This window comes from Aspergillus foveolatus (assembly GCF_047715535.1).
Source record: "Aspergillus foveolatus strain CBS 279.81 unplaced genomic scaffold BDW70scaffold_3, whole genome shotgun sequence".
Taxonomy (NCBI): Eukaryota; Fungi; Ascomycota; class Eurotiomycetes; order Eurotiales; family Aspergillaceae; genus Aspergillus; species Aspergillus foveolatus.
In genome coordinates this window covers 1,128,216-1,148,889 of record NW_027396067.1, presented here as the reverse complement: position 1 = coordinate 1,148,889, position 20,674 = coordinate 1,128,216, and the positions used below count along the sequence as shown (strand labels likewise).

At 50.7% G+C, this 20,674-nt stretch overlaps 8 protein-coding genes across 8 annotated transcripts; 4 read left to right on the top strand and 4 right to left on the bottom strand.

The window, feature by feature from the left end:
- Positions 1-380: 380 nt before the first annotated feature.
- Positions 381-690, bottom strand: BDW70DRAFT_128176 (uncharacterized protein). Its single transcript, XM_073735396.1, has one exon. The coding sequence runs from the start codon at positions 630-632 to the stop codon at positions 420-422; it is 213 nt and encodes a 70-aa protein (XP_073600462.1). The 5' UTR covers positions 633-690; the 3' UTR covers positions 381-419.
- A 2,124-nt stretch (positions 691-2,814) lies between these two features.
- On the bottom strand, positions 2,815-4,042 carry BDW70DRAFT_128175 (putative mitochondrial methylglutaconyl-CoA hydratase (Auh)). Its single transcript, XM_073735395.1, has 2 exons — positions 3,591-4,042; positions 2,815-3,528 (listed from the first exon to the last, which is right to left on the bottom strand). The coding sequence occupies exons 1-2, from the start codon at positions 3,935-3,937 to the stop codon at positions 2,958-2,960; spliced, it is 918 nt and encodes a 305-aa protein (XP_073600461.1). The 5' UTR covers positions 3,938-4,042; the 3' UTR covers positions 2,815-2,957.
- A 165-nt stretch (positions 4,043-4,207) lies between these two features.
- BDW70DRAFT_168851 (uncharacterized protein) lies at positions 4,208-7,540 on the bottom strand. The gene is made up of 2 exons (XM_073742559.1): positions 7,435-7,540; positions 4,208-7,377 (listed from the first exon to the last, which is right to left on the bottom strand). Exons 1-2 carry the CDS (start codon positions 7,519-7,521, stop codon positions 4,300-4,302), a joined length of 3,165 nt encoding a protein of 1,054 aa, XP_073600460.1. The 5' UTR covers positions 7,522-7,540; the 3' UTR covers positions 4,208-4,299.
- Positions 7,541-7,714: 174 nt separating this feature from the next.
- Positions 7,715-10,898, top strand: BDW70DRAFT_168847 (uncharacterized protein). Its single transcript, XM_073742558.1, has 2 exons — positions 7,715-8,332; positions 8,390-10,898. The coding sequence occupies exons 1-2, from the start codon at positions 8,118-8,120 to the stop codon at positions 10,791-10,793; spliced, it is 2,619 nt and encodes an 872-aa protein (XP_073600459.1). The 5' UTR covers positions 7,715-8,117; the 3' UTR covers positions 10,794-10,898.
- A 763-nt stretch (positions 10,899-11,661) lies between these two features.
- Positions 11,662-14,364, bottom strand: BDW70DRAFT_128168 (uncharacterized protein). Its single transcript, XM_073735394.1, has 3 exons — positions 12,670-14,364; positions 12,224-12,611; positions 11,662-12,175 (listed from the first exon to the last, which is right to left on the bottom strand). The coding sequence occupies exons 1-3, from the start codon at positions 13,724-13,726 to the stop codon at positions 12,133-12,135; spliced, it is 1,488 nt and encodes a 495-aa protein (XP_073600458.1). The 5' UTR covers positions 13,727-14,364; the 3' UTR covers positions 11,662-12,132.
- A 739-nt stretch (positions 14,365-15,103) lies between these two features.
- On the top strand, positions 15,104-17,144 carry BDW70DRAFT_168843 (glutamyl-tRNA(Gln) amidotransferase subunit PET112; the record flags this gene model as incomplete). Its single annotated transcript, XM_073742557.1, has 4 exons — positions 15,104-15,506; positions 15,567-15,643; positions 15,700-15,841; positions 15,889-17,144. The coding sequence occupies exons 1-4, from the start codon at positions 15,173-15,175 to the stop codon at positions 17,142-17,144; spliced, it is 1,809 nt and encodes a 602-aa protein (XP_073600457.1). The 5' UTR covers positions 15,104-15,172.
- Positions 17,145-17,531: 387 nt separating this feature from the next.
- BDW70DRAFT_128166 (arginase) lies at positions 17,532-19,032 on the top strand. Its single transcript, XM_073735393.1, has 3 exons — positions 17,532-17,851; positions 17,977-18,560; positions 18,648-19,032. Exons 1-3 carry the CDS (start codon positions 17,765-17,767, stop codon positions 18,949-18,951), a joined length of 975 nt encoding a protein of 324 aa, XP_073600456.1. The 5' UTR covers positions 17,532-17,764; the 3' UTR covers positions 18,952-19,032.
- A 548-nt stretch (positions 19,033-19,580) lies between these two features.
- BDW70DRAFT_66894 (uncharacterized protein) lies at positions 19,581-20,662 on the top strand. The gene is made up of 3 exons (XM_073744530.1): positions 19,581-19,837; positions 19,908-20,182; positions 20,242-20,662. Exons 1-3 carry the CDS (start codon positions 19,686-19,688, stop codon positions 20,346-20,348), a joined length of 534 nt encoding a protein of 177 aa, XP_073600455.1. The 5' UTR covers positions 19,581-19,685; the 3' UTR covers positions 20,349-20,662.
- Positions 20,663-20,674: the final 12 nt, after the last annotated feature.

The following is a 20,674-nucleotide window of genomic DNA, read 5'->3' as shown; positions in this document are numbered from 1 at the left end:
CTCACGACCATCTACAGCATAAGCTCCTGACTAGACGCGGAAGGAAACTCTAAAGGCAGCACCTGCTCTGTCGGTCGATTTATTTTCCTCCTTGGCCGAGGGCAGCAGTTGATAGGCCACCGAGCATCTTGTTCTTCAGCGTCTTGATCATGATCTTCAGTGAGGATACCATACTTCGCCCATACTTCACCTCGCTTCTGACCAACTGGCTGAGACTGAGCAGGCTGCAAGGTTGATTCGCCCTGAGCTAAAAGGCTGTGGCGTTGCGCCCGATCGCGGCCGATCTCAGCTTCGCATCTATTTAAGCCCTGCTAATGCTAGTGCTAGTATGACTTGCAGGATGCAGAACTTTTGTCTTTAAAACGCGGGAGTAACGTCGCTGTACTACGCAACCTATTACGCACGAATGTGAGGCTGGCTTATCTGAAGTATATGAGCCTAAACAAATCGTCTTCGCAGAGAACATGATCCATGGTCCCAACCAGACATCTGTGCCCTGGGTCAGAGTGCCCTGAGCCGGACGGGCAAACTAGGCAGGCAACCTCAAATGATACCAGCAGGCACCAGTCTATGTAGGATAATCTATTTACACACATTGTTCGAGCCCTGGCCCAGATTGAGAAGGAAGACATCAATAGAAGCACAGACCATAGTCGTCGACCCAGGTATAAACACTTTACCTAATTTATGACTCAGTATGCCGGGTGGGTTACATCTGAGGCAGGCACCGCGTGGTCTGAGTCAAAAGTAAACAAGGAGCTCAGACTTCCTTTGGTGCTACCTGGAAGAGGCTTATTGGGGTCTGGTAGCCTTGGCAAGCTAGCTAATTGTATGTTTAAGGGTGTTGGTCAATGCTTGCAGCCCTAATCGTTGTATAGACGGGTTGGGTGCTGGTAATTCAGCACGTAAATGCTGGACACAATACCCAACGTCATAAATGCCAAGAGTTTTCATTTTATGGCAGAGAAAGAACTGGTCATTTGTAATATCCTATGTCCGTCAGACCGTCTAGCCTAATACTGGAACGATCCAGCTGCCGTTCCAAGGCACCTTCCCCCAGTTCCAAAGGAACCCCTAAACTCAATAACATACGTATCCTGCCCATCTGAGCACAACAGGGCCTATATCTCTTATGTTGATCGATGCTGTTCTCTAGCTTCCAGGGAGTTTACGGCGTCTATTGGTAACGGCCAACTTCGGGTCGTCTGGGCAGCGTAAGTTGACACCCTTCGTGAGCTTCAATGGTCAAGGGCAAGGGCCTTTCCAGCGTACAAACTCAACATAAGTCTGCTGCTGCTGTAGCCAGATGATCCTCGTCAGTGGCTTGAGTGACAGCAATTCCTTTCAAGTCTATATCTCGGATCCTGTCTATAGCCCGGCCAAACTAAATGGGACGAAGAATACACATTGTCTTGCCCATATTGTAATAGACTGCGCCGCATCTGGTACGAACAATGTCTTGTGATAGGGAGTGACTTCTTTACTTTCGCAAGAGAACTTCTGCATGAGGCGAAGAGCCCCTGCTCGGTAAACGATTAGAACGAGTAACAGTAAGGTTTCAAAAAGGACGGTATAAACCGGGTCAACTTGCAAAAAGTGAGATCCAGGACTGCCGTATCAGACGCTGTAACATGTTGGCTGTCCGGCCATCGATAATTCAGACTTTCGTTTACGGTTGCTGCCATCCTGGCCAGACTCGTAGTGTCTCACGTCGATAAGCCCTGACCCTTCGCGGGTTGGGGGCATTTTAAGAAGTATTGAGCAAGTTTTATTATAGATTGTAAGTATCGAGCCCTTACACTGATCATGTTGGGTGACTCGTGTAGTGATTAGCCCTGCCTGAAAGTCATACGCGGATGCTGTATATCCTCTTTGGATCTGCTTCACACAATAAGAAGGGCTTTTTCGATGAGCCACCAGATTTATTATGCTACTTCGTAGCAGCGCGCAAAATAAAGACTGCAAAGGATCTTTCCCATTTGGCGAGTAAACGATGTTACCAAGAAGTGCCGAAGCTGCTGCTATTCGCACGAGAGAGATGCCATCCTCGACAATGTACAAATGAGAGACTTTGGCGAGTGAAAGGAGCTCAGAGACAGGAATCGTTTACCACCAGTCATTGAGTAACTGTTCTGAGCCTGGAAGCATTGTCAAAGTATGCCGCGGCGATATATGTCTCCAATTGACACCGTTGACCATACCGAACTATCTCTGAAAGGCACGATGCGATTGACTTTCACAGCTTAGTCACCTTACTAGGCTGAATATACTGCATGACTATGGCCGTCGGACTTTTTGTATCGGCAGGAGGTTTGTGCTATTAATGTTGGCCCAAGTGTTCGGTACCCCGTGCTTGAAGCCAGCGTGGGGAAGAATGCTGAAGGGATCCAGAAGTGACAACCAGCTGTAGAAAAAATTGAGGACGGGTCGTACCTCAATCCAAGTTCTGATACTTGCCTTCCACGGGCAGTTTACTCGTTCCATGCGAATAAAGTCTTCGGACGGTATCAGGTCGAAGGCCAGATTGTGGTATCCTATTCAAAGTGCTCTATGGGGTCACGAGAGGCTGGATCCTTTGGTTTGATTTTTGCCCTGGCCTTCTTCAGGCAAACAATATCTTGTTGGAGTCTTCGGTGGTGGATTGCGGGTGAGAAAGAGAGATAGAAGCTGGAAGGTTGCCAGATTCAGCCGGTGATGAGAGACGAAAGAGGAGAAAGTGTTAGGCCACCGAGAACAGAACAACGAGAGCAGCTTAAGAAGGTCTGATTCTTGCCCAAACTTTAACGATTCATCTTGTGTTGTCTAAAGAAGTTTTGCTAATGAGCTGCAGGAGGTGAGGTCATTTGGTTTCTGGCCAACAGGCTCTTTCCCGCCCATGATCAAGAGAATAACCATTTTGTGTTCTCTAACGTGGTATACATATGCTAAGCTCAGTTACTCGCTCATTGTTTTGCCACTTATCGGCCCCGGAAAGCAGGCTTCCTCTTCTCCGCGAACGCAATCAGAGCCTCGCGCCTGTCCTCCGTTTCAACAACACCATCATACGCCTCGTTCTCTGCCGCCTCACCCTTCTCATACCCGTTGACTGCTTTCAATGCTTGCTTTATAGCAATGGGCCCACCGTCACAGATGTCCAGAGCAAGCTTGATGCTCTCACGCAGTACCTTCTCACGCGCAGCACCCTCCTTCTGCTCCTCCTCCGGAAGGATCTCAACCAGTCGATCGCACAGCCCAATAAAGTATGCTTCAGGTCCCGTCACACGGCGTCCGGTAAGTATGAGGTCCCGGGCACGGTTCACACCGATCAGCGACGGAAGGCGATAAGTACCGCCTGCGCCAGGGATGATCGCCAGCTTCGTCTCGGGTAGGGCGACGGTGCTGTTGGAGCCAAAGACGCGGAGATGAGTGCAGAGGGCGAGCTCGAGACCGCCACCCAGGGCTAGGGAAGATACAGCAGAGATGGTAGGGACCGGAAGAGCAGCAAGGTCGCGGAAGGTGCCTCTCAGCTTGGCCAAGAATGCGTTTGTTCTGTTGCCATAAACAGAGTCAGTTGGCCTTCATCATTTGTGAGAGACGTAGGAATAACGCACTCATCCTTTGTCATATGCAGCCGCTCCTTCAGGTCAGCTCCCGCGCAAAAGGCGGAGTCAGCATTGCTACCGATGACCAAAGCTCTGGTCGGTCCGTTACCACCCTCGGCAGAGATCGAATTGACATGCTGAGCTAACGAGGTCAGAAGGTTTTTGGACAGTGCATTTCGAGCATTCGGTCTGCTCAGGAGGAGAACGCGGATATTTCCAGATCCAGGCGCAGGGACGTATTGGGTCTGAATCACGGCATCGTCGGAACTGGTGCTGTATCTCGCGACCCTCACACGCAGCGAGACGGTCGGCGAAGCTCGGATTGGAAGCGCCAGGCGAGTAAGACGTGGAGGCATGACGAGTGGCAAATGCGAGACTAACCCAGCTGTAAGGTACTGCTGGATTTGTTCACTTGAGCTTCTTGTTCCCAGAACTTGGATTGTTCCTGGGGCGCATGCAGGAAGAAAGACGGATGAAATTAGATGGAGCTCTCGGAGCCGGCTCGTGACGTTGGATGCTGTGGGGAACCTGAGCCGTTCATGCGGGGAACGTTTTGGCTGCCAGCATCCGACAATAAGCGATGAGTATTCGAGATGGGTATTTAGTTCACGTCTGTAGTCCAATATGGGTATCATTATTTCTTCTGGTAACCTCTATCTCAAGATCTAACTATATATACAAACTTCGAAGAGAAATATGCTAGGTGGGCCGATTGGGCTTACCCCTGCGCATGCTCGAAATATTCCCAGACTTCCTCGTCCCTGGGCCAAGGACCCCAGACTTCTGTTGCGGTGACAATGTCATATGCCTCTTGCAGTGCCGGGTCTGAGAATTTCGGCATATCATCACTATCACTCTGTGTAATATGATCCGCAACTGCAGGCTCATATGCCGCGGGCGCTGGTCGTCTTTTCCCCCAATACCCCTCAAGAAACGTGCGGACTGCGACTATAGTGCGCCGCATTAACATATCCCCATTCGTATACTCATCAGACCTTTTCTTAAGGGCCAACGCATGCTGGCTCATCCACCGAAGAAGGTTTAGCAGCCCATCCGAGTCTTCCGCTAATCCGAGAGCTCGGACGAATGCGTGGAGAACAGCAGGCGAAGGGATGTCATGCATAGCGGGCACCGTCACTTTCGACCCAGTTCGTTTTTCAAGAGATTCCCTGAAGGAGTCGAACAGGATATACGTCTTTGGTTCCACGAGAACAAGTCGGTCAAACTGGCGTTTGAGAGTAGTTAGACCGGAATTCACGAAATCCTCAAAACTTGACGGATCAACTTCGGGCAGTACTTTTCGCCTGCGCGAAGCTTTAGCCACTGTTTCCTGGCCCTTCTTCATGGATGTTTCGTCTTTCACCCCAGCGGCCACTGCGCGGGAGAAACTCCGGCAAAGAATTTGAAACCCCTCAGATCCCATATCGATGTTGCGCTCAGCCATCCAGTTGGTAACTTCCAAGACCTCGTGCCAGACGAGGAGCATCTCAGTAAGACGAGGATGACTGTTTGGGTTGTCACTAAAAATGCGGTTTGAGCAAAGGCCTGCCAGAAGCTGAACCCATCCCTGAGGATTCCGCGAGTCTCGCTTTCGCACCAACCTTACCGCGTGGGTAAGGAGCTTTAAGTTCAGAGGCTCCCTGGGATTCCGGGATTGGGCAGCGTACGAAAAAAGGGTGGGAAATTGTGATTGGGAATTTGCCCAGTTACTCGTAAGAACGGGGAAACAATGTGCGATTTGACTTTCTCTTGCTTGCGGCGTGGATCGTTTGGTAGAAGTAGAACACCTGCATAGCAGACGGATAAAGGCAGAAAAGAGATACTCTGGTAGTTCATTCAGCACCTTTTTATACTCGCCATCACTGCCCAAGATATCCTCATCAACACTGAGCAACGCCATCATTTGTTGATTTGTCAAATCACTGCAGCTAAGATAATGCAGAGCATCGTGAAACGTTGTTGCGTGTTGCAAAAGCAAGGCCAAAAATCTACCAGATGGGCGGATTCCTTGAGAAATCATTCTTCTGAGGAAATGATTCAACTTAGGGGGATCTGTAGGAGTATAGATCCAGTCTCGCGCGGAAGCAGGTTCTGGGAAAACTTCCGGGCCATCGCCAGGCAATGCGAGGCTAGTTTGAATATCCTTTGCCATAGGCCGCTTGTTTCGTTCTTTTCGTTCGAAGACAAGCTTCTCGCCCATTGCATAGTAGACAGTAGCATGGGGCTGACGGGTTCGACTTTCGTAGGCTGTGAAGGCGGCCCAAGCCTCCCGCACTGTTCTCGTGGAGCGTATTCTTGCCTCCCAAATAGCAGGATGATTTTCCTGCTTTGGCGGCCCAAGCAGGTGTTTCGGTGGACGCACCATTGCCCTAGTTTGTATCGTTGGGCTGTTGTCCGTATCCCACCCCGCCAAGATACCTGCGACATCTTCCCAAAGAGAACGAGGATGACCTGCTTCACTCATTTGAGATATAACACGCATTGCGCGGCTTTTCGTGCCTTCCGCACCCTTGGTTGAGTCAATCCCAGATCTTTCCTCCTTCCACGGTGGCCATGAGGGCGTCTTCAATTTCGCGAACTCGCGTTCGGCAGCCGTCTTCTTATGGGCTAGTTGGACAGCAGCCAAAGCTTGATAACCTCGCCGCGAAACTGACGAAGCGAGATGCATTTCTGCCATGGCTTTCAGCAACTCAAACTGTGCTTGTTGCCGTATGGAGGCCGACACATAGGGTCGAGGTCCAGGAGGCAAAGCAAGAAGCTGTATGAATCTATCGAGCTTCGCCATCACAAAATTGAATCGGTAACGTCGATAGTCGCGAAGATAGAATCTGAATGCCTGCGCGACAGGCAGCAGCGCTTCCGGCCACAACCGTCGAGCATGAGAAAACAAGCGGACAACGAATCTCGCGCAGGTGTCAGGATCAATTGAAGCCATAGTGATGTGGTGCAGAGAATACACCAGTAATAAACGAAATGTCTTCAGGTCAAGCTTCTGTCGCAGGAGGAGGAGTGGAATGAAGACGGGGATGTTCCCTTTAGGAACGGTTTCTTTCCCCTGACCCTCTGTTTCCAAAAGGAAAATGCGGAGGGTGGCCTCATATGTAGAAGTACTCATAAGCACCCACGCCCATGTCACCACGTCAGTTATATCATACTGTCGGGATTCCAAGTAACCAAAGTCGTTATCACGAAGTATATCTCGTACTTTCTCGTCGAGTTTTGATGCGTCTTTCCAATTTCGCAGGACAGGTTCAACATGTTGAATAAAATCTGCGGTGATTCCTTGCAATGTTCTTTTGTACTTCTTCCGAGATATAGACCGTTGAGCCGACGTTAATGGAGTGATGAGAGGCTCCCTGGACTTTTCAGAAATGGTCCAATTCTCGACCTCATGATACAACACCTTGTCCTGAATCCTGTCAATCAAGTCGTCCGATGGACTTGGGTGGGACTGCAGCGACCATTTCAAAGCTCCCTGCTTGGCGTCGGGAAGACCATCTCCGCAATTGGCTCGCGGCGGCTGCAAAAAACGAGAAAGACTTGAATCCAGGTTATGGTCCCCTCTGCCGCGTCCTACGATGGGCGCCCATGGCTCCGGAACCTTTACCAGACGCGGAAGTGGCTGATTCAGACGAGACTTGAGCCTGGATGAACACCAGAACTCGCAAGATGAAGGGTCTCCGGAAGCACCTCTCTCGTACGGATGCTGGCTGAAATTTGAGGGATAGACAGCATTGGCGAATGGGTCTAAAGACGTTGCGTACACTGGGCGAAAGTAAGTGCTATACGAGCACTTCTGACCAGACGAGCACTCGGTTAGCAATGCAGGACAAGAGCTTCAAGTTGGAGGTACCTTTCGGAACGAACGGCTGCTGGACTGCGCCGCTCTTAAAGACACGACCATGGAGCGGTTTGGGGCATGATTCCAGACCGATGACATCCATAAATATAGAATCCGGCGTGGATATCATGGGTGAGGTAGTGGTGCAGTTCCTGTTTATCCGGAGAAGTTGCTAGGTCCGCGATATCTGGATTTTTTTGTTTTAGCTGATCACGTGAGGATCGTCACGGGGTTCAAGGCGCGATTCATTCCCTCAGGGCTCCTCTGTTCGTCTCTGGTCCCCTCAGTACGCGGCGTCTCTACCATTTTTACTGCTTTGTGGCTGGCTCAATTTCTAGAGAAGATTGCCTGCTGCGCACATTCAGCCTGGGCTTATTGTTGTGTTTGCTCTGCACTTCACCAACTCCTCTCCCAGTTGCGCACCAGTCCTCTCTCTTGAGCTACCGTATTGGCGCTCCGCTTCGGAGATCGAGGCAATCGATCGCAACTTTTAACACCTGAATTCAAAAATCCATTGAACGCCCTTTTCTATAGCCCACTGTTGCCGGTTTTTACTACGGTTTCAGGCGCACAGTCGCGATTTTTACTCTGTTCTTTTTTTTCCGACCGAACTGGCTTAGCCCCCTTGGAAGGCAAAAGGGCCCTTGTCCTCGCGTTAACAGTAAAACTACGCTTTCCAGCGCGTCTCCGCGGCAATGAGCGCAGACGAAGGCGGGACGTCGATGGCTGCCCCGAATGGCGAGCGTTCTACTGCCACTCCTGATCCGTCGAGCCTGGCGACGCCGGGCAAACGAAAGCGTGTTTCAAGCCACGACGACAAGGCCGCGCACGAAGCATCCACTGCAGTGCTGCTGGATGAAAGGGCAAAACTGCAAGAAACGCTGCGTAATCTGGTTGATATACTGAGCAAGTAAGAGGCTCCTTTCGCTCGCGGCGGTAGATATCAGGAATCGCTAACCATTACCAGAAATGATTCTGAACTCCAACTCTTGTCCTGCCCTCTGCCGTCCTCGCCTGTAAAACCCCGCTCGAAACGCGCAAGAATTGCTGGAGATAAGGATGAGGCGCCTAGTATCCAAGCGCGGGTCGCCTCGGACCGTTACAGTACGCTTTCTGAATTCCTGAGTGACATTGAGAAGGCGTCTGCGGCGGTGATTGAGAGGAACAAGGCTCAGGCTAGCGCTCCAGCCGATGGGACACCTGTGACAGAGACCGTCAATCGTATAGCTGCGTTCAAGAAATTGCTCAACAGTCTTGTTCGCCAAGCGCATGTGAGCCAGGCCAATATTAAAGCGGAAACACCGGGCAATGAGACGGAAATATCGGAGAAGCGGCGTCCTGAAGCAGAAGAAGTTCGAAATAGCGGTTTGGTATTAACACTGTTCGGCAACCCCGCCAACCCTAAACAACTTTACTCGAGTCTGCAGAAATCTGTCAAAGTTCCGCTGTCGTCAGACAAATCGGAACCACAAAAGTACGTGGAGGTACAGACACCGCTGCCTGAGGTTGGTCTGCCAAATGGGATAACGACTACGAAAGTTACTCCATATGACGGCGACAAGAAGTCGAATGTCGCAAAACGAACATTTGGCGAGGTATTTGCTCCGAAATCTACACTTCCTCAGCTGGAGCTGCCGCGGAGAGCTCGTCGTGCCTCTCAGATCACCTGGATAGATCCGTTTGACGCCGTCACCAATTATAAAGGCTTTCTTGGTGACAGAAACAATTATTCGTTTGCGCACCTCCCTTCCGGCAATTGGCTCCAATATGGTGGTGTGACTTCCTCGCCCTCTTTTTGGGGCCGTCGTCAAAAACAACAATCCCCTCAGCAACATGGCGAAGAAAAATATCACGAAGACCCAATACTTTGGGTGGACGACGATGCGGCTATACTGCAAGGCGTGTATTCGTCTTTTGCCCCCTCTTTTGACAGCTCCGGCGCTGTAGTACAGGCAGACTCGAAAAATTTGGTATGGTGGAATAAGCGGGGAGCGAAACGGCTGAATGTTTTACTATCATTAGCGGACGGAGAATCTGCTCAGGATACAACCGTCCAGCCAGGGAGTATCGGCGATCTTGACGAAAGCACGTTGGAAGAAATGGTCAAGTCGTTTAACCCGGCGGACTTCGTCGACCCTTCTATCCCGTCTGACACAACGGAGGACGGTCCAGCGCAAGCAGACAAGACATCGGAAGAGAAGGATACAGATGATCTGCTAGCTGAAGTCTCGGATTTGTTAGAAACACTAAGCTCTTACCAGAAAATACGCCACCTGGAGTTTCCAACTCCTGGTCAAGCTTCAGCTCCCAATCAAAACACCGATGCCAAAGATACACCGTCGCCGCAATCCGCCCCAGATAAACCGTCCGATGCAGAACAAGAGGTCTACGAAACTCTCAGGTCTAGTTTAGCTGTTCTCGTCTCGCAATTGCCGCCATTTGCCGTTGCTAAGCTGAACGGCGATCAACTAGCTGAACTCAACATAAGCCAGAAGATCTTGGTTGAAAGTACAGACTACCCAGGTAGTATGGAAAAGGACGATTACACCCTTCAACAAGAGAGGGCAGCCGCAGCCGCGACAAACCCAGTAGCCCCCAGGACGTCAACGCCCTCACGCTCCGGCAGTTACCAGCAATACAACCAACGTGCTCTCAGCGCCAATGCTCAAATTCAGCCGCAGAGAAACTTTCAAGCTCCACAGACATACTACCCGCCACGGCAGCCTTCGACGCCCGGCGCTTATACACCGGCCAATCCTCAGCACTTCTCAGGACCTCGCCCTCCAGCAACACCCGGTCAACGTCCAGGATACTTACCAGGATACGGGCAACCCACGCCGCAGTTTAACCAGGGGAACCCAGTGCCACAGTATCAGCGCCCTGGGCAAAACGGATATAATCCGTTTACACCTCAGCCAGGGCCCAACCCAGCTCAAGGCTCTCCGCAACCATACACGCCGCGACCGGGTCAGCCAGCATCTTACAACGTGCCTAGCTATGGGCCTGGACGCAGTGCCTCTCCTCAGAAGCCGCCACCATATGTAGCTCCTCGAGCGCCGTATAATATCCCCCCAGGCTCTACCCCCCAGCAACGGTACATGCAACAACCGCAGCCGCAACAACCCGCCCCCGGGTACGCCAACTACACTCCCAACCAAACACCGAACACCTACTCCAACTCCGCAGCGGCTGTGACGTACGCTCGCAGTGCCGCGGAACAAGCTGCCCTAATGGACCGGAACAGAGTACAATTGGCGGCGCAGGGATCTCCCGCGCCTCAACCTCAGCCCTCACTCCAAGATCACCGCGCTTCACAAGATCGGAGTGTCACGCCCGGTAACAGGCAGAATGGTACGCCAGCATCTTCATGAACTTTTTCCGCTTTTTTTTGCTTACTATGAGGTGTAAATCTCGTTTTCTTCTCCTTCTACTACTACTACTACCACTATTACTACTATTATTCTATCCAATTTCATTATATCTTATGGCCTTGTGTCTTTGCTTTTCCATCGCGATAAAGAGGGAGGTGGTGTTTGGTAAAGGTCTTGCTTTCTTCATGCGGGATGCTTCTTGCTTTACTTTGGTTCGACTATTTGTCCTTGTTTCATCCTCCAGTTTTTTTTTCCGCCCTTGAATATCTTAAAGTACCTTTGCCTTTGTGCCTGTTGACCCTAAGGCTTGAGGTAATGATGAAACCGGCGAAACGACGGGAACAGTCGGGGGAACCACACTGCCCATCGATTCAGTTAATGCTTTCTGGCCTGGTTAGAGCCGCGTATATTACACATTAACACCACTTTTTAACATTAACATCTATCCTACTTCTCATATCAAGTTTTCAACGGCTACGCGTCGGTAACACCTACCATGCTGTGCTTTATTGCGTGCTTTCCGCGAGTCGGTCCCTCATCCCTTCTCAGCTGTCTCCTATGCAGGTAGACTGGACCGTCTAATAGGTTCCCTGTATGCATAGGCCGGTATTTACATATCATACCCGGATGCTCAGCACATTGATACTGTTCCAGCCCGGTATCCGGTCCATTGGTCAAACCTGATCAGTCTAGCTCAAGCAGTTGATAAATTTTCGACCTTAGCGTCCAAAGCAAGCGTCCACGCCCGAAATCTAGATCGCTGAAATTCACACGTGGGTCGACTCACAGCTGATATGGGAGCACCATTGCCTACTGTCCTGATGTTTGGCCGGTGTTGATCGGAACCATACGGGACTAATAATACTTGTAGACGAAGACGACTACAGACAAAGCTGTATACTATACTACATTAGAAAAGAAAAACCAGGTGGCAAGATATAAGACAAAAGGGGCGAAGTAAAGAGGCGAAAGCAAATAATAGGGCCAGGACATTAACGCCCAAAGAGAGGAAGAGAAGTATGGCCAATTCCTAAATCAAAATTCTCGATCCTTCACTAGATAGCAGATATAGATTAACCATCCAGGCCATGATTTAGTACGGCAGCTTGAAAGAGCGAATACCGAATTTGAGTTTAGCGCTTAGCATCTATACTTTGTTCCTTGAAGACAAGTACTGAACCAAATGCGCAAAAGCCGTTTGTCGTGAACTGACGTTAATGAGTAATTGGAATACAATTCGTGATATCGTACGAGTCAATTAGATAGGGTCGCATAAGGGGTATATGCCGGGTAGCGTCGCAAGAACATGAAATGAGCCGAGAAATAGGTTCGCAAGGAATCAAGAAACGAATAACGCTGCAATGGCCATAAAGCCGAAGTACCTAGTACAAGATATCAGTATTCTCCTGCATAACAGTCAAGGAACGTACAAGCCAGCAACTCGCCACCCATCTTGGGATTTAACGAGATTCTCTGTTCCTGTGGAATAGTGAGATGCGATGGCGGCAGCAGCACCACCGACCACCGCGACGACTAAGATTCGACCAGCGAACTCGGCGATCATGCTGAAGGCTAGCAAAGGGAGGATAATTGCGGCGGATGCAGTGATAATGGCGGAATGGACAGGAGATGGTGCTTTCGGATCGGAGACTGTTTGCGGTGTGAGGGAGACTAAGTCCTTACGGTGGTCGAGGAAGCGCATCTCATTGGTAGCAATGGGGCTGTTGCCCTTCATCCATTTCCGGTAGGTCTCTACGTCGGAGGCTGCGGCCCGGGGGAGCGTTTGGAGCACTTTGCTATATGCACTGAGTGCGTTGTCTGATAGTTCTGAGTAAGTATGCGCAGCGAGAAGAGCACAGGCGCAGGAATGGCTCACTGTATTGCTCTGTCTTGTGAATCAATGCTCCCATGACTTCCTCGCGTCTACAGTGCAGGGATGAGTAGGCCTGCGCCTGGACGTCCATGCGTCGTGAGGCAGGCATTACCTTCGTTCCCCCCTGTTCTGCGATGCTCCTCCGCTGCATGTCTTCGTAGTCATCGAGCACGCGCAGCTCTTCTTCCAGTTGGGAGATTTCATCCTGTAGATATAGGAGCACACGATGATTAACGTCTTCGAAACGACGGTAGAGCGGCGGAAGAGTGTATTCCTTGTTCTCCGCAGAAGAGCTCAATCGCCACGCCAGGAGTCCATATCCTGTAGGAGCACGCGATGGCTTCGTACTGCGCCTGATCTTGCGGGAGGAGCGGTGCATATCATCCTCTGGGCTTTGAGGGGGAGACGGCGGATAAGATGTTCGATGCAAAGAAGTCGAGGTCCGAGGGTAATAATCCTCAGGGACAAGTTCCAAATTTCGGTGCTCTGGAGGTAGCGTCCCGTCATAGGATTCAGCAACAGACCCGACTACGCTGTTCCCTGCATCCGTGGAAGGTCTCCGATGCTGCCTGGCGAGTTGCACCGGTGCCGGGACTGGAGAACCTTCGAACGCGCCGGGCGGCTGCGACTCTTTAGATTTCACCGACGATGTTCGGTTGCGGTTTTGTACCGGAACAGCGGTGTTTGGTTGCCGACTGGCAGGAGGAGCCTTCGGGTTAGTACTCGGTGGAAACGGAGGACGTAGATCGTCATCGTCCGATGACGAGACCTCCGATTCGCTATCAGAATCACTGTCGGTCTCTAAATACTCGAACACATTCAGCGCACTGCCATCCTTGCCCTTCGCTTCGGTCTGGGGTGTTGGCGGGGGCGGTGCTTTTGCTGTATAGCTAGACCCGCTAGGCTCTGCATTCCGAGGCGCCAGCGGTTGAGGTTTGGGGCCCTCTTTCTTTGGTTTCTCTGGAGGAGCCTTGGAACCCTTTGAACTGGTGGAAATTATGGAAGCCGCCGATGATTTGGTCGACTTCCTTGGACGATTGAAGCCGGAATAGGTCGGCATTGTGGTGAGGGAAAGTAGGGCTGGGAACTTCACGATAGTGTGTTGCAGGTAGTTATAACAACAAAATTAGCGCTTCTCAGCTGATCTTAGGCCATATAACCCGCGGATACCGAAGGGATGGGCACATTAAAATATAAGAGGTTGAAGATGGGGGAACGCGAAGGTGGGCGCATATCAAGCAAGCAGGGAGTGCCGTCAGGTATTCAAGGCGGATGGCGCTGAGAATGGAGAGTGAAGAATGCTGCACAGCGCTTCGAACCCTTTTGTGAATTTTAGCCTTTTTTTTCTAGATTTAATAGTTCGGAAGAAAGAGGCGCCAACAGATTCAAGCAGCAAGAGTGGAGAAATGGAGGAAAACGGGAGGATTGGGCTGGGCATACAGAATGGCGGACAAAGAGTAGATATACTCAGAGTACTTCAGCTGACCTGATAAATAATACTCAGAACGGCCCCAGAACCAGATACCTGAAAGCTTGATGACAGGAGCCAGCCCCCAATTATTGTTTAGATCCAGTCTCAGTCGAGTCTCACAGTTTCATGGATACGAAGAGGGAAAAGTTGATGATCATGGAGGGGCTCGATTCGTCCACACGCGCCCGATCTGCGCCAAGTGTTACAGGTCGCGCTGTATAGAGAATAATGCTTTATTGTTGAGATAAAAAGAGAAAGAAAGAAAAAAAAAAAAGGAAGAAGAAGAAGAATAAAGAAAAGGAATTCATAGATCACGATAAGGAAAGATGGAGATCGTCAACAATATATCAATTCGCAGAAAGATGGAGCACTGCACAACACCCGGTTGAGTACAAGCGATGCGTTGGCTGTCGCTCACTCGCTGCTGCTAGACGCGCATCCTGGGCAGTTAGTCGTTGCTGAATAGAAACTTTCTCCCTTGCTTATTTGACGGTGGTTCTCATTCGATCTCAGCCTTGTTAGTGTCGAAGTCTAGAGAACTGTAAACATATTTCCGGCGCCGAGCTGCCGCAGAGATGTATCAGATTCCCCGCCGTCCCAACGATGCATACCAGTTCCTCCACCCGTTCCTCCCTCTCCAGCTTGCGTATGCTATACTCGCAGTTACACCATCGTCTCGTCCTGGTACTAGGTACTCCGTGAAAGTGCTACGGAACACCGCATCGGCCGAGGTTCATCCAAAGACAGAGGTACCCGGTACCTGATTTGTATATGTGTAGTTTGTTTTGGCCTGAAGCAGCCAGTGCGGTGAGCGTTACCTTACCATACGCCCTCGTCATTACAAGCGCTTCTTCAGGCTCAGAATAAGCAATCCTCTGGTTCCATACGGTTTTGATTAGCTTGGCGCTGTAATTATTCCCAAGCTTCCATTTATCACTTGTATCAACTCATCCTCGTTGCTTTCTTAAGAGCTTTCTGTATGCTTTTACCTCAACCATTTTCTCCTGAAGGAATTGCAATAGATTCTCATTCCACATGTTCCGATCATGTCTGCGACATTGCCGCCGCGCGACCGTCCGCTCTCTAACCTGCCCGCGATGCTTGCACCATGAGACACCCCAGTTACAAGTCGTCCAGCGACAGACCTCGCTTTCGTCCTCCTTCCCCCATATCCGCCGCCTTCAGACGTCCTCTACAGACACGCAAGAGCGTGTCCCCATCCGTAAACAACTCAAGCAGGAAGCCAAAGCCGTAAAATCTCGGAAGCGAGAGCGACGAGAACAGGAGGAAGCTTCTCGGCATAAGTGGGAGTTGACCGTGGGAGTGGAGATACATGCGCAGCTAAATACAGAGACGAAGCTCTTCTCAAGTGCGGCAACCTATTGATCTCCTGATACTGCGCAAGTATCTGATCATTCAGCTTGAATAGGAGCACCGACCTCACCCTCCGAACTTCCCAACTCCAACGTTGCTCTGTTCGACCTCGCGTTTCCCGGCAGTCAACCGGTCGGTTCATATACAATCGCGATGCTTTTCGGGATAATGCTGATAGATTGGCCTAGGAGTTTCAAGTGGCGACCCTTCTTCCTGCCCTCCGCGCCGCAATTGCTCTCAATTGCGATATCCAGCCGGTTAGTCGTTTCGACCGGAAGCACTATTTCTACCAAGATCAGCCGTCGGGCTACCAAATTACTCAGTACTACGGTAGGACGAGTTCTGTGGTTTTGCCGGTCGGACGTTGACTTGTCCAGAACCATTCGCCAGAAATGGCTATCTCGACCTTTTCCGCCATGATGGTATTGCGCCGGAGGACGGAGACCAGGTTCGTATTGGCATTAGACAAATCCAGCTCGAACAAGACACGGCGAAATCGCAAGAATACCCTCCATCCACGCAGCTCCTCGATTTCAACCGCGTTTCCCATCCTCTTATTGAAATAATTACAATGCCCGAAATCCACACTCCCGCCACGGCTGCCGCATTTGTGCGCAAGGTTCAAGCCGTCCTTCAATCGTGTAGCGCCGTAACTACCGGAATGGAGGCGGGTGGTCTCCGCGCGGATATCAACGTCTCGGTACGGCTACGAGGTGACGGTTCAGGCACACATCAATATAGTGGCATCGGTGGGCTTGGCCAACGCACTGAGATCAAGAACCTGAGCAGCTTCAAGGCAGTAGAGGACGCGATTATCGCAGAGAAGAACAGACAGATTGCGCTTCTCGAGAGCGGGGGTGTTGTCGAAGGCGAGACGCGTGGCTGGACGATTGGAAGCACCGAAACACGGAAACTTCGAGGAAAAGAGGGCGAGGTCGATTATCGATACATGCCCGATCCTGATATTCCGCCTCTCCTGATTGGCAAGGACATTATTTCGGCGCTTTCGAATACCCTGCCGGCGGGTCCGGACGCACTTATCGACATGCTAGTCGGCCAGTACGGACTTGCCATAGAAGACGCAAAGCCGCTTGTTGAACTTGAAGACGGGGCACGGCTAGAGTATTACCAGGATGTTGTCGATATCTTACATAATCTCCAACAAGACCTCGACTCAAAGGCTCAAGCCGGTCTCGGCCGTGTGGCTGGCAACTGGGTTCTCCACGAACTCGGCGGTTTACTGAGCAAGGCGGGCCTAGCCTGGGATGCCGAAAGAGTCACAGCGGAGTCCCTCGCGGCGCTTATCGACCAGCTCCAGCGAAAGCGCATCACTGGAGCGACGGCCAAAAAAGTGCTTGCCATGTTGTTTGACGGAGACCGACGGCCTGTCACTCAACTCCTCGAGGAGGAAAATCTGATCCTGCGGCCGCTGTCGCGTGAGGAATACATTGCTCTCGCTTCAGCAGCTATAGAGCTGAATCCGCATATGATAGAACAGATCCGGAGTAAAAACCAGCTTGGCAAGCTGGGCTGGTTCGTGGGCCAGATGATGCGCATGGGTGAAAAAGGTCGTGTGGAGGCACAAAAAGCTGACGCGATCCTGCGAGAGCTTATTCTAGGATCGTCGCAGTAAGCCGGCTACTGACTACTCTGTGTATGATAGAGTGTACACAAAGATCTATGTGTAGTATAGATATAGATATTGATAATGTCGTGGTAAGAACCGATAGTGATACCCAACACCATAAACAATCTGAAACACCACCTATCCCAATGCGTCCCAGCGGTATCTCTTCTCTCAGCAATAGATTGATAATAAAAACCGCGGATACCGCGTGGTGGAGTGGGATGGCAGCCGTCTTTCTCCTCGACCTGTACTTAGGGGAAAACCGCATTCCCTAAAAGCAGGTCTTAGCGATGCCCCACGGCTGGCCACCACCATAAAGCAGAGCCCGCTTCGCCCTTTGTGTCAAAGGAGTTCTTTCTTCTTCATAACTCTCCTTCTCCTTCTATTTATTGCATAGATTTTCTACTGAGCTAGTAAACTGCAGTTCTTTCCTGGAGTTGTTGTTGCTGTTGAGGTACAATACAGTAGGTGTTCGAGTCTCTGGCTCAGCTCCACACTGACAGAAGGAACTATTTTAGTCCTTCTAGAATCTTTTAGTCTGCTTTTTCCATCATCAGATCTTATCTCGATAATCTCGTGTCTCCATCTCTGATTCTTGATACAAGTCGTCACCCTCAAGAGTCGATATGACTTCGCCCTCGACTATCAAGCAGAGATTCCTCTCCAAGCCAAACCAGCTCGGCGTAGTTGCTGTTGGTTTTAATGGCGGCCAGGTACGGATACCCACGGCTCGGCGCTGCTCTGTCGATCATCTTTGCATTGCAGTGCATTACAGTCTCGCGCAAGGGCCTTGCACCTTATGAAGACAGATGCTGACATGACTGGTCCCATGATACAGTGCAAGCTTGGCGTTGAGGCAGCGCCTATGGCTCTCATCGAGGCCGGCCTTCTCGACCAGCTTCGCGATGATCTTGACTACGAAATACACTACGATAACACTGTACACTACTATGAGAAGGAGATCCCCGCTGAAGATCCCGACCACCGGGGCATGAAGAAGCCGCGGGCCGTCAGCGCCGTCACAGAAACGCTCAGCTCGCAGGTGTACGAGCACTCCAAGGAGGGCAAATTCACGCTAACCCTAGGCGGAGACCACTCGATCGCAATTGGGAGTATCTCCGGCATTGCAAAGGCGACGCGCGAGCGGCTGGGACGAGAGATTGGTGTCATTTGGGTCGATGCGCATGCTGATATCAACATTCCCGAGATGAGTCCCAGTGGAAATATCCATGGAATGCCGATGGCGTTCTTGACGCGGTTGGCGACGGAGGAGAAGAAGGAAATCTTTGGCTGGTTACAGGAGGAGCACAAGGTCAACCTCCGCAAGCTGGTGTATATCGGACTGAGAGATGTTGATCGCGGTGAGAAGAAGTTGCTCCGGGAGCATGGAATCAAGGCGTTTAGCATGCATGATGTTGATCGGTACTACCCCCTTCCTATCCACATTTAGCCCTCTCCCTTCTCTGTGTTTTTACGCCCTGGGGATAATGTTGCTAATGCTGGCTTTAGCCACGGTATTGGCCGAGTGGTCGAAATGGCCCTCGCTCACATTGGAAACGACACCCCAATCCATCTGTCCTTTGACGTGGATGCGCTCGATCCCCAATGGGCGCCCAGCACTGGAACGCCGGTACGCGGGGGTTTGACTCTCCGCGAGGGAGACTTCATCTGCGAGTGTGTTCATGAGACCGGCAACCTGATCTCCATGGATTTGGTCGAGGTCAACCCGAGCTTGGAAGCCGTGGGGGCTTCCGACACCATTCGGACCGGTTGCTCGTTGGTGCGCAGTGCGTTGGGAGATACCCTGCTCTAGAGTCTGTATATTACGTCAGTCAGCGATTTCGTTAACAGAGCTAGACAAGAATAATGATTAATGAAGATCGTCGGGTTATTCAATTAACAATGACTAGTAATGTTGTGCGAGGTTGCGGCAGACTGCAGACCTGCACCCCTGCCACTGGAATTAATCTGAAGTATAGGAAAAAAAACAATCCCCCGCCCCCCCATTTTCTTCGCATTAACAATATTTCTCCCATCGGACCAGGTAGAATTCCAAGTCAAAATCGTCAAGCCATTATTTCCATATCGTCATCCATCACTGAATTGAAATCTCGATTTTACAGCACCTTTTCAACGCCCAACGACTGACAACCCAACCTCGGCCATGCTTATGTAACGCCGATTTCGACCAGCGCATCGTTACCCATCTCGCGACAACCTGCAATACAGCCTCACTCCGGACAGCGCAGATGCGCTGGCCTCGGCCTTGCCTTCTCGAAATCTGCACCTAATCCTATACGCCGCCCAACTGGCCCTGTGGGTGTGACGCGTACTCATTAGTTCTAACGCAGGACTCTACCCGACTGTATCCTCTATACCTATTTGCCCTACAACATCACCATCGTCGCTGTTTCAGCTTCGGTTTCTGCCCGGCGCCATTGATATGAGACGCAATACCCGTTTAATCCAACAATAGCCTTGTCAGAAGTTAACCGCTTTGAAAGTGAAAAGAGTTGTATACTGTGAGAAGAGAAAAGGGAAGAGAAGATGCCCCGTCGGCACGCACCAAAACACTACCTCTGGCCGGAAATCCAGCTCAATATTTGGATCCTCATCGTCCTCGCCGCCTCCTGCGTGTGCCTTGGGATCTTCGCTTGGTTTATATCCGTCCAGGCGGAACTCAATCTTGGGATACCATGGTACGTTATATCGCCATACCACTTAGTCCTCGTCAATAAACTAAACTAACAACAACATTAAATGGTCTAGGCTCTTCCCCTTTATGCTAACGACCTCTGCCCTCGCCCTCTTCTTCATAATCTTTGTACTCGTCCTCGCAGCACAGGGCTTCCTTCTACCAGGGATAATAATCGTCGGCACATTCATCCTGTTCGCGCTATGGCTGACGGGACTAATCGAGACCTCGCTGCAGATGTACGGCGTTGTGGCAGACATCAACCATAACTGTCAGATCTGGGTATATGATAATAGAGTTGGAGGGGATAATCTGGACACAATGGCTTGGATTGCGCAAAGCAATATTTGTATGTTATGTTCCTGTTGATGGATGGGAGTTACGAAACGAGGCTGACTGTGAACACAGGCAACTGCTGGCGAGCGGCGTTTGCGTTCGAGCTAATCAATACGGTGTTCTTTTTGTGGATGATTGTTATGGCTTGGAAGGTGCATCGGGATGTCCACCATCCATGATGGACGAACTATTTCGAGCTTGATTTGAGCTGACCATGACTCGGCTCCTCCTGCCCCTCCCAGCAGAGAGCGCAATTGCACTGCTTTTCGATTTCAACCACTGTCGCATATTTGATGGACTTATGATGTGATATGAACGATGTATGAGGATATAGGATACCTCCTGACTATTCTACTCGACTGTTTCTGCTTGCTATCTTACTTTCATGTTCGACGATGCATATATGGCGTACACTAAAGCGTTATTTCTATATAGTTATCTTCTGAGCAAGAACATTTAGGTCGGTCCGGATAATCAACAGGTGAAGAAAGTATCATTTTTCCAT

Bases quoted from the DNA above. Each gene is read 5' to 3' on its own strand.
- BDW70DRAFT_128166 (XM_073735393.1), top strand. From the start codon at position 17,765: ATGACTTCGCCCTCGACTATCAAGCAGAGATTCCTCTCCAAGCCAAAC. The intron at 17,852-17,976 runs GTACGGATACCC...CCCATGATACAG, and splicing joins TTGGTTTTAATGGCGGCCAG to TGCAAGCTTGGCGTTGAGGC. The intron at 18,561-18,647 runs GTACTACCCCCT...TGCTGGCTTTAG, and splicing joins AGCATGCATGATGTTGATCG to CCACGGTATTGGCCGAGTGG.
- BDW70DRAFT_128175 (XM_073735395.1), bottom strand. From the start codon at position 3,937: ATGCCTCCACGTCTTACTCGCCTGGCGCTTCCAATCCGAGCTTCGCCG. The intron at 3,529-3,590 runs GTGCGTTATTCC...TTATGGCAACAG, and splicing joins CTGCATATGACAAAGGATGA to AACAAACGCATTCTTGGCCA.
- BDW70DRAFT_168851 (XM_073742559.1), bottom strand. From the start codon at position 7,521: ATGTCATCGGTCTGGAATCATGCCCCAAACCGCTCCATGGTCGTGTCT. The intron at 7,378-7,434 runs GTACCTCCAACT...TCGTCTGGTCAG, and splicing joins GCAGCCGTTCGTTCCGAAAG to AAGTGCTCGTATAGCACTTA.
- BDW70DRAFT_66894 (XM_073744530.1), top strand. From the start codon at position 19,686: ATGCCCCGTCGGCACGCACCAAAACACTACCTCTGGCCGGAAATCCAG. The intron at 19,838-19,907 runs GTACGTTATATC...TAAATGGTCTAG, and splicing joins CTCAATCTTGGGATACCATG to GCTCTTCCCCTTTATGCTAA. The intron at 20,183-20,241 runs GTATGTTATGTT...CTGTGAACACAG, and splicing joins GATTGCGCAAAGCAATATTT to GCAACTGCTGGCGAGCGGCG.
- BDW70DRAFT_128168 (XM_073735394.1), bottom strand. From the start codon at position 13,726: ATGCCGACCTATTCCGGCTTCAATCGTCCAAGGAAGTCGACCAAATCA. The intron at 12,612-12,669 runs GTGAGCCATTCC...CAGAACTATCAG, and splicing joins TCACAAGACAGAGCAATACA to ACAACGCACTCAGTGCATAT. The intron at 12,176-12,223 runs GTACGTTCCTTG...ATCTTGTACTAG, and splicing joins GGGTGGCGAGTTGCTGGCTT to GTACTTCGGCTTTATGGCCA.
- BDW70DRAFT_168847 (XM_073742558.1), top strand. From the start codon at position 8,118: ATGAGCGCAGACGAAGGCGGGACGTCGATGGCTGCCCCGAATGGCGAG. The intron at 8,333-8,389 runs GTAAGAGGCTCC...AACCATTACCAG, and splicing joins CTGGTTGATATACTGAGCAA to AAATGATTCTGAACTCCAAC.
- BDW70DRAFT_128176 (XM_073735396.1), bottom strand. From the start codon at position 632: ATGTCTTCCTTCTCAATCTGGGCCAGGGCTCGAACAATGTGTGTAAAT.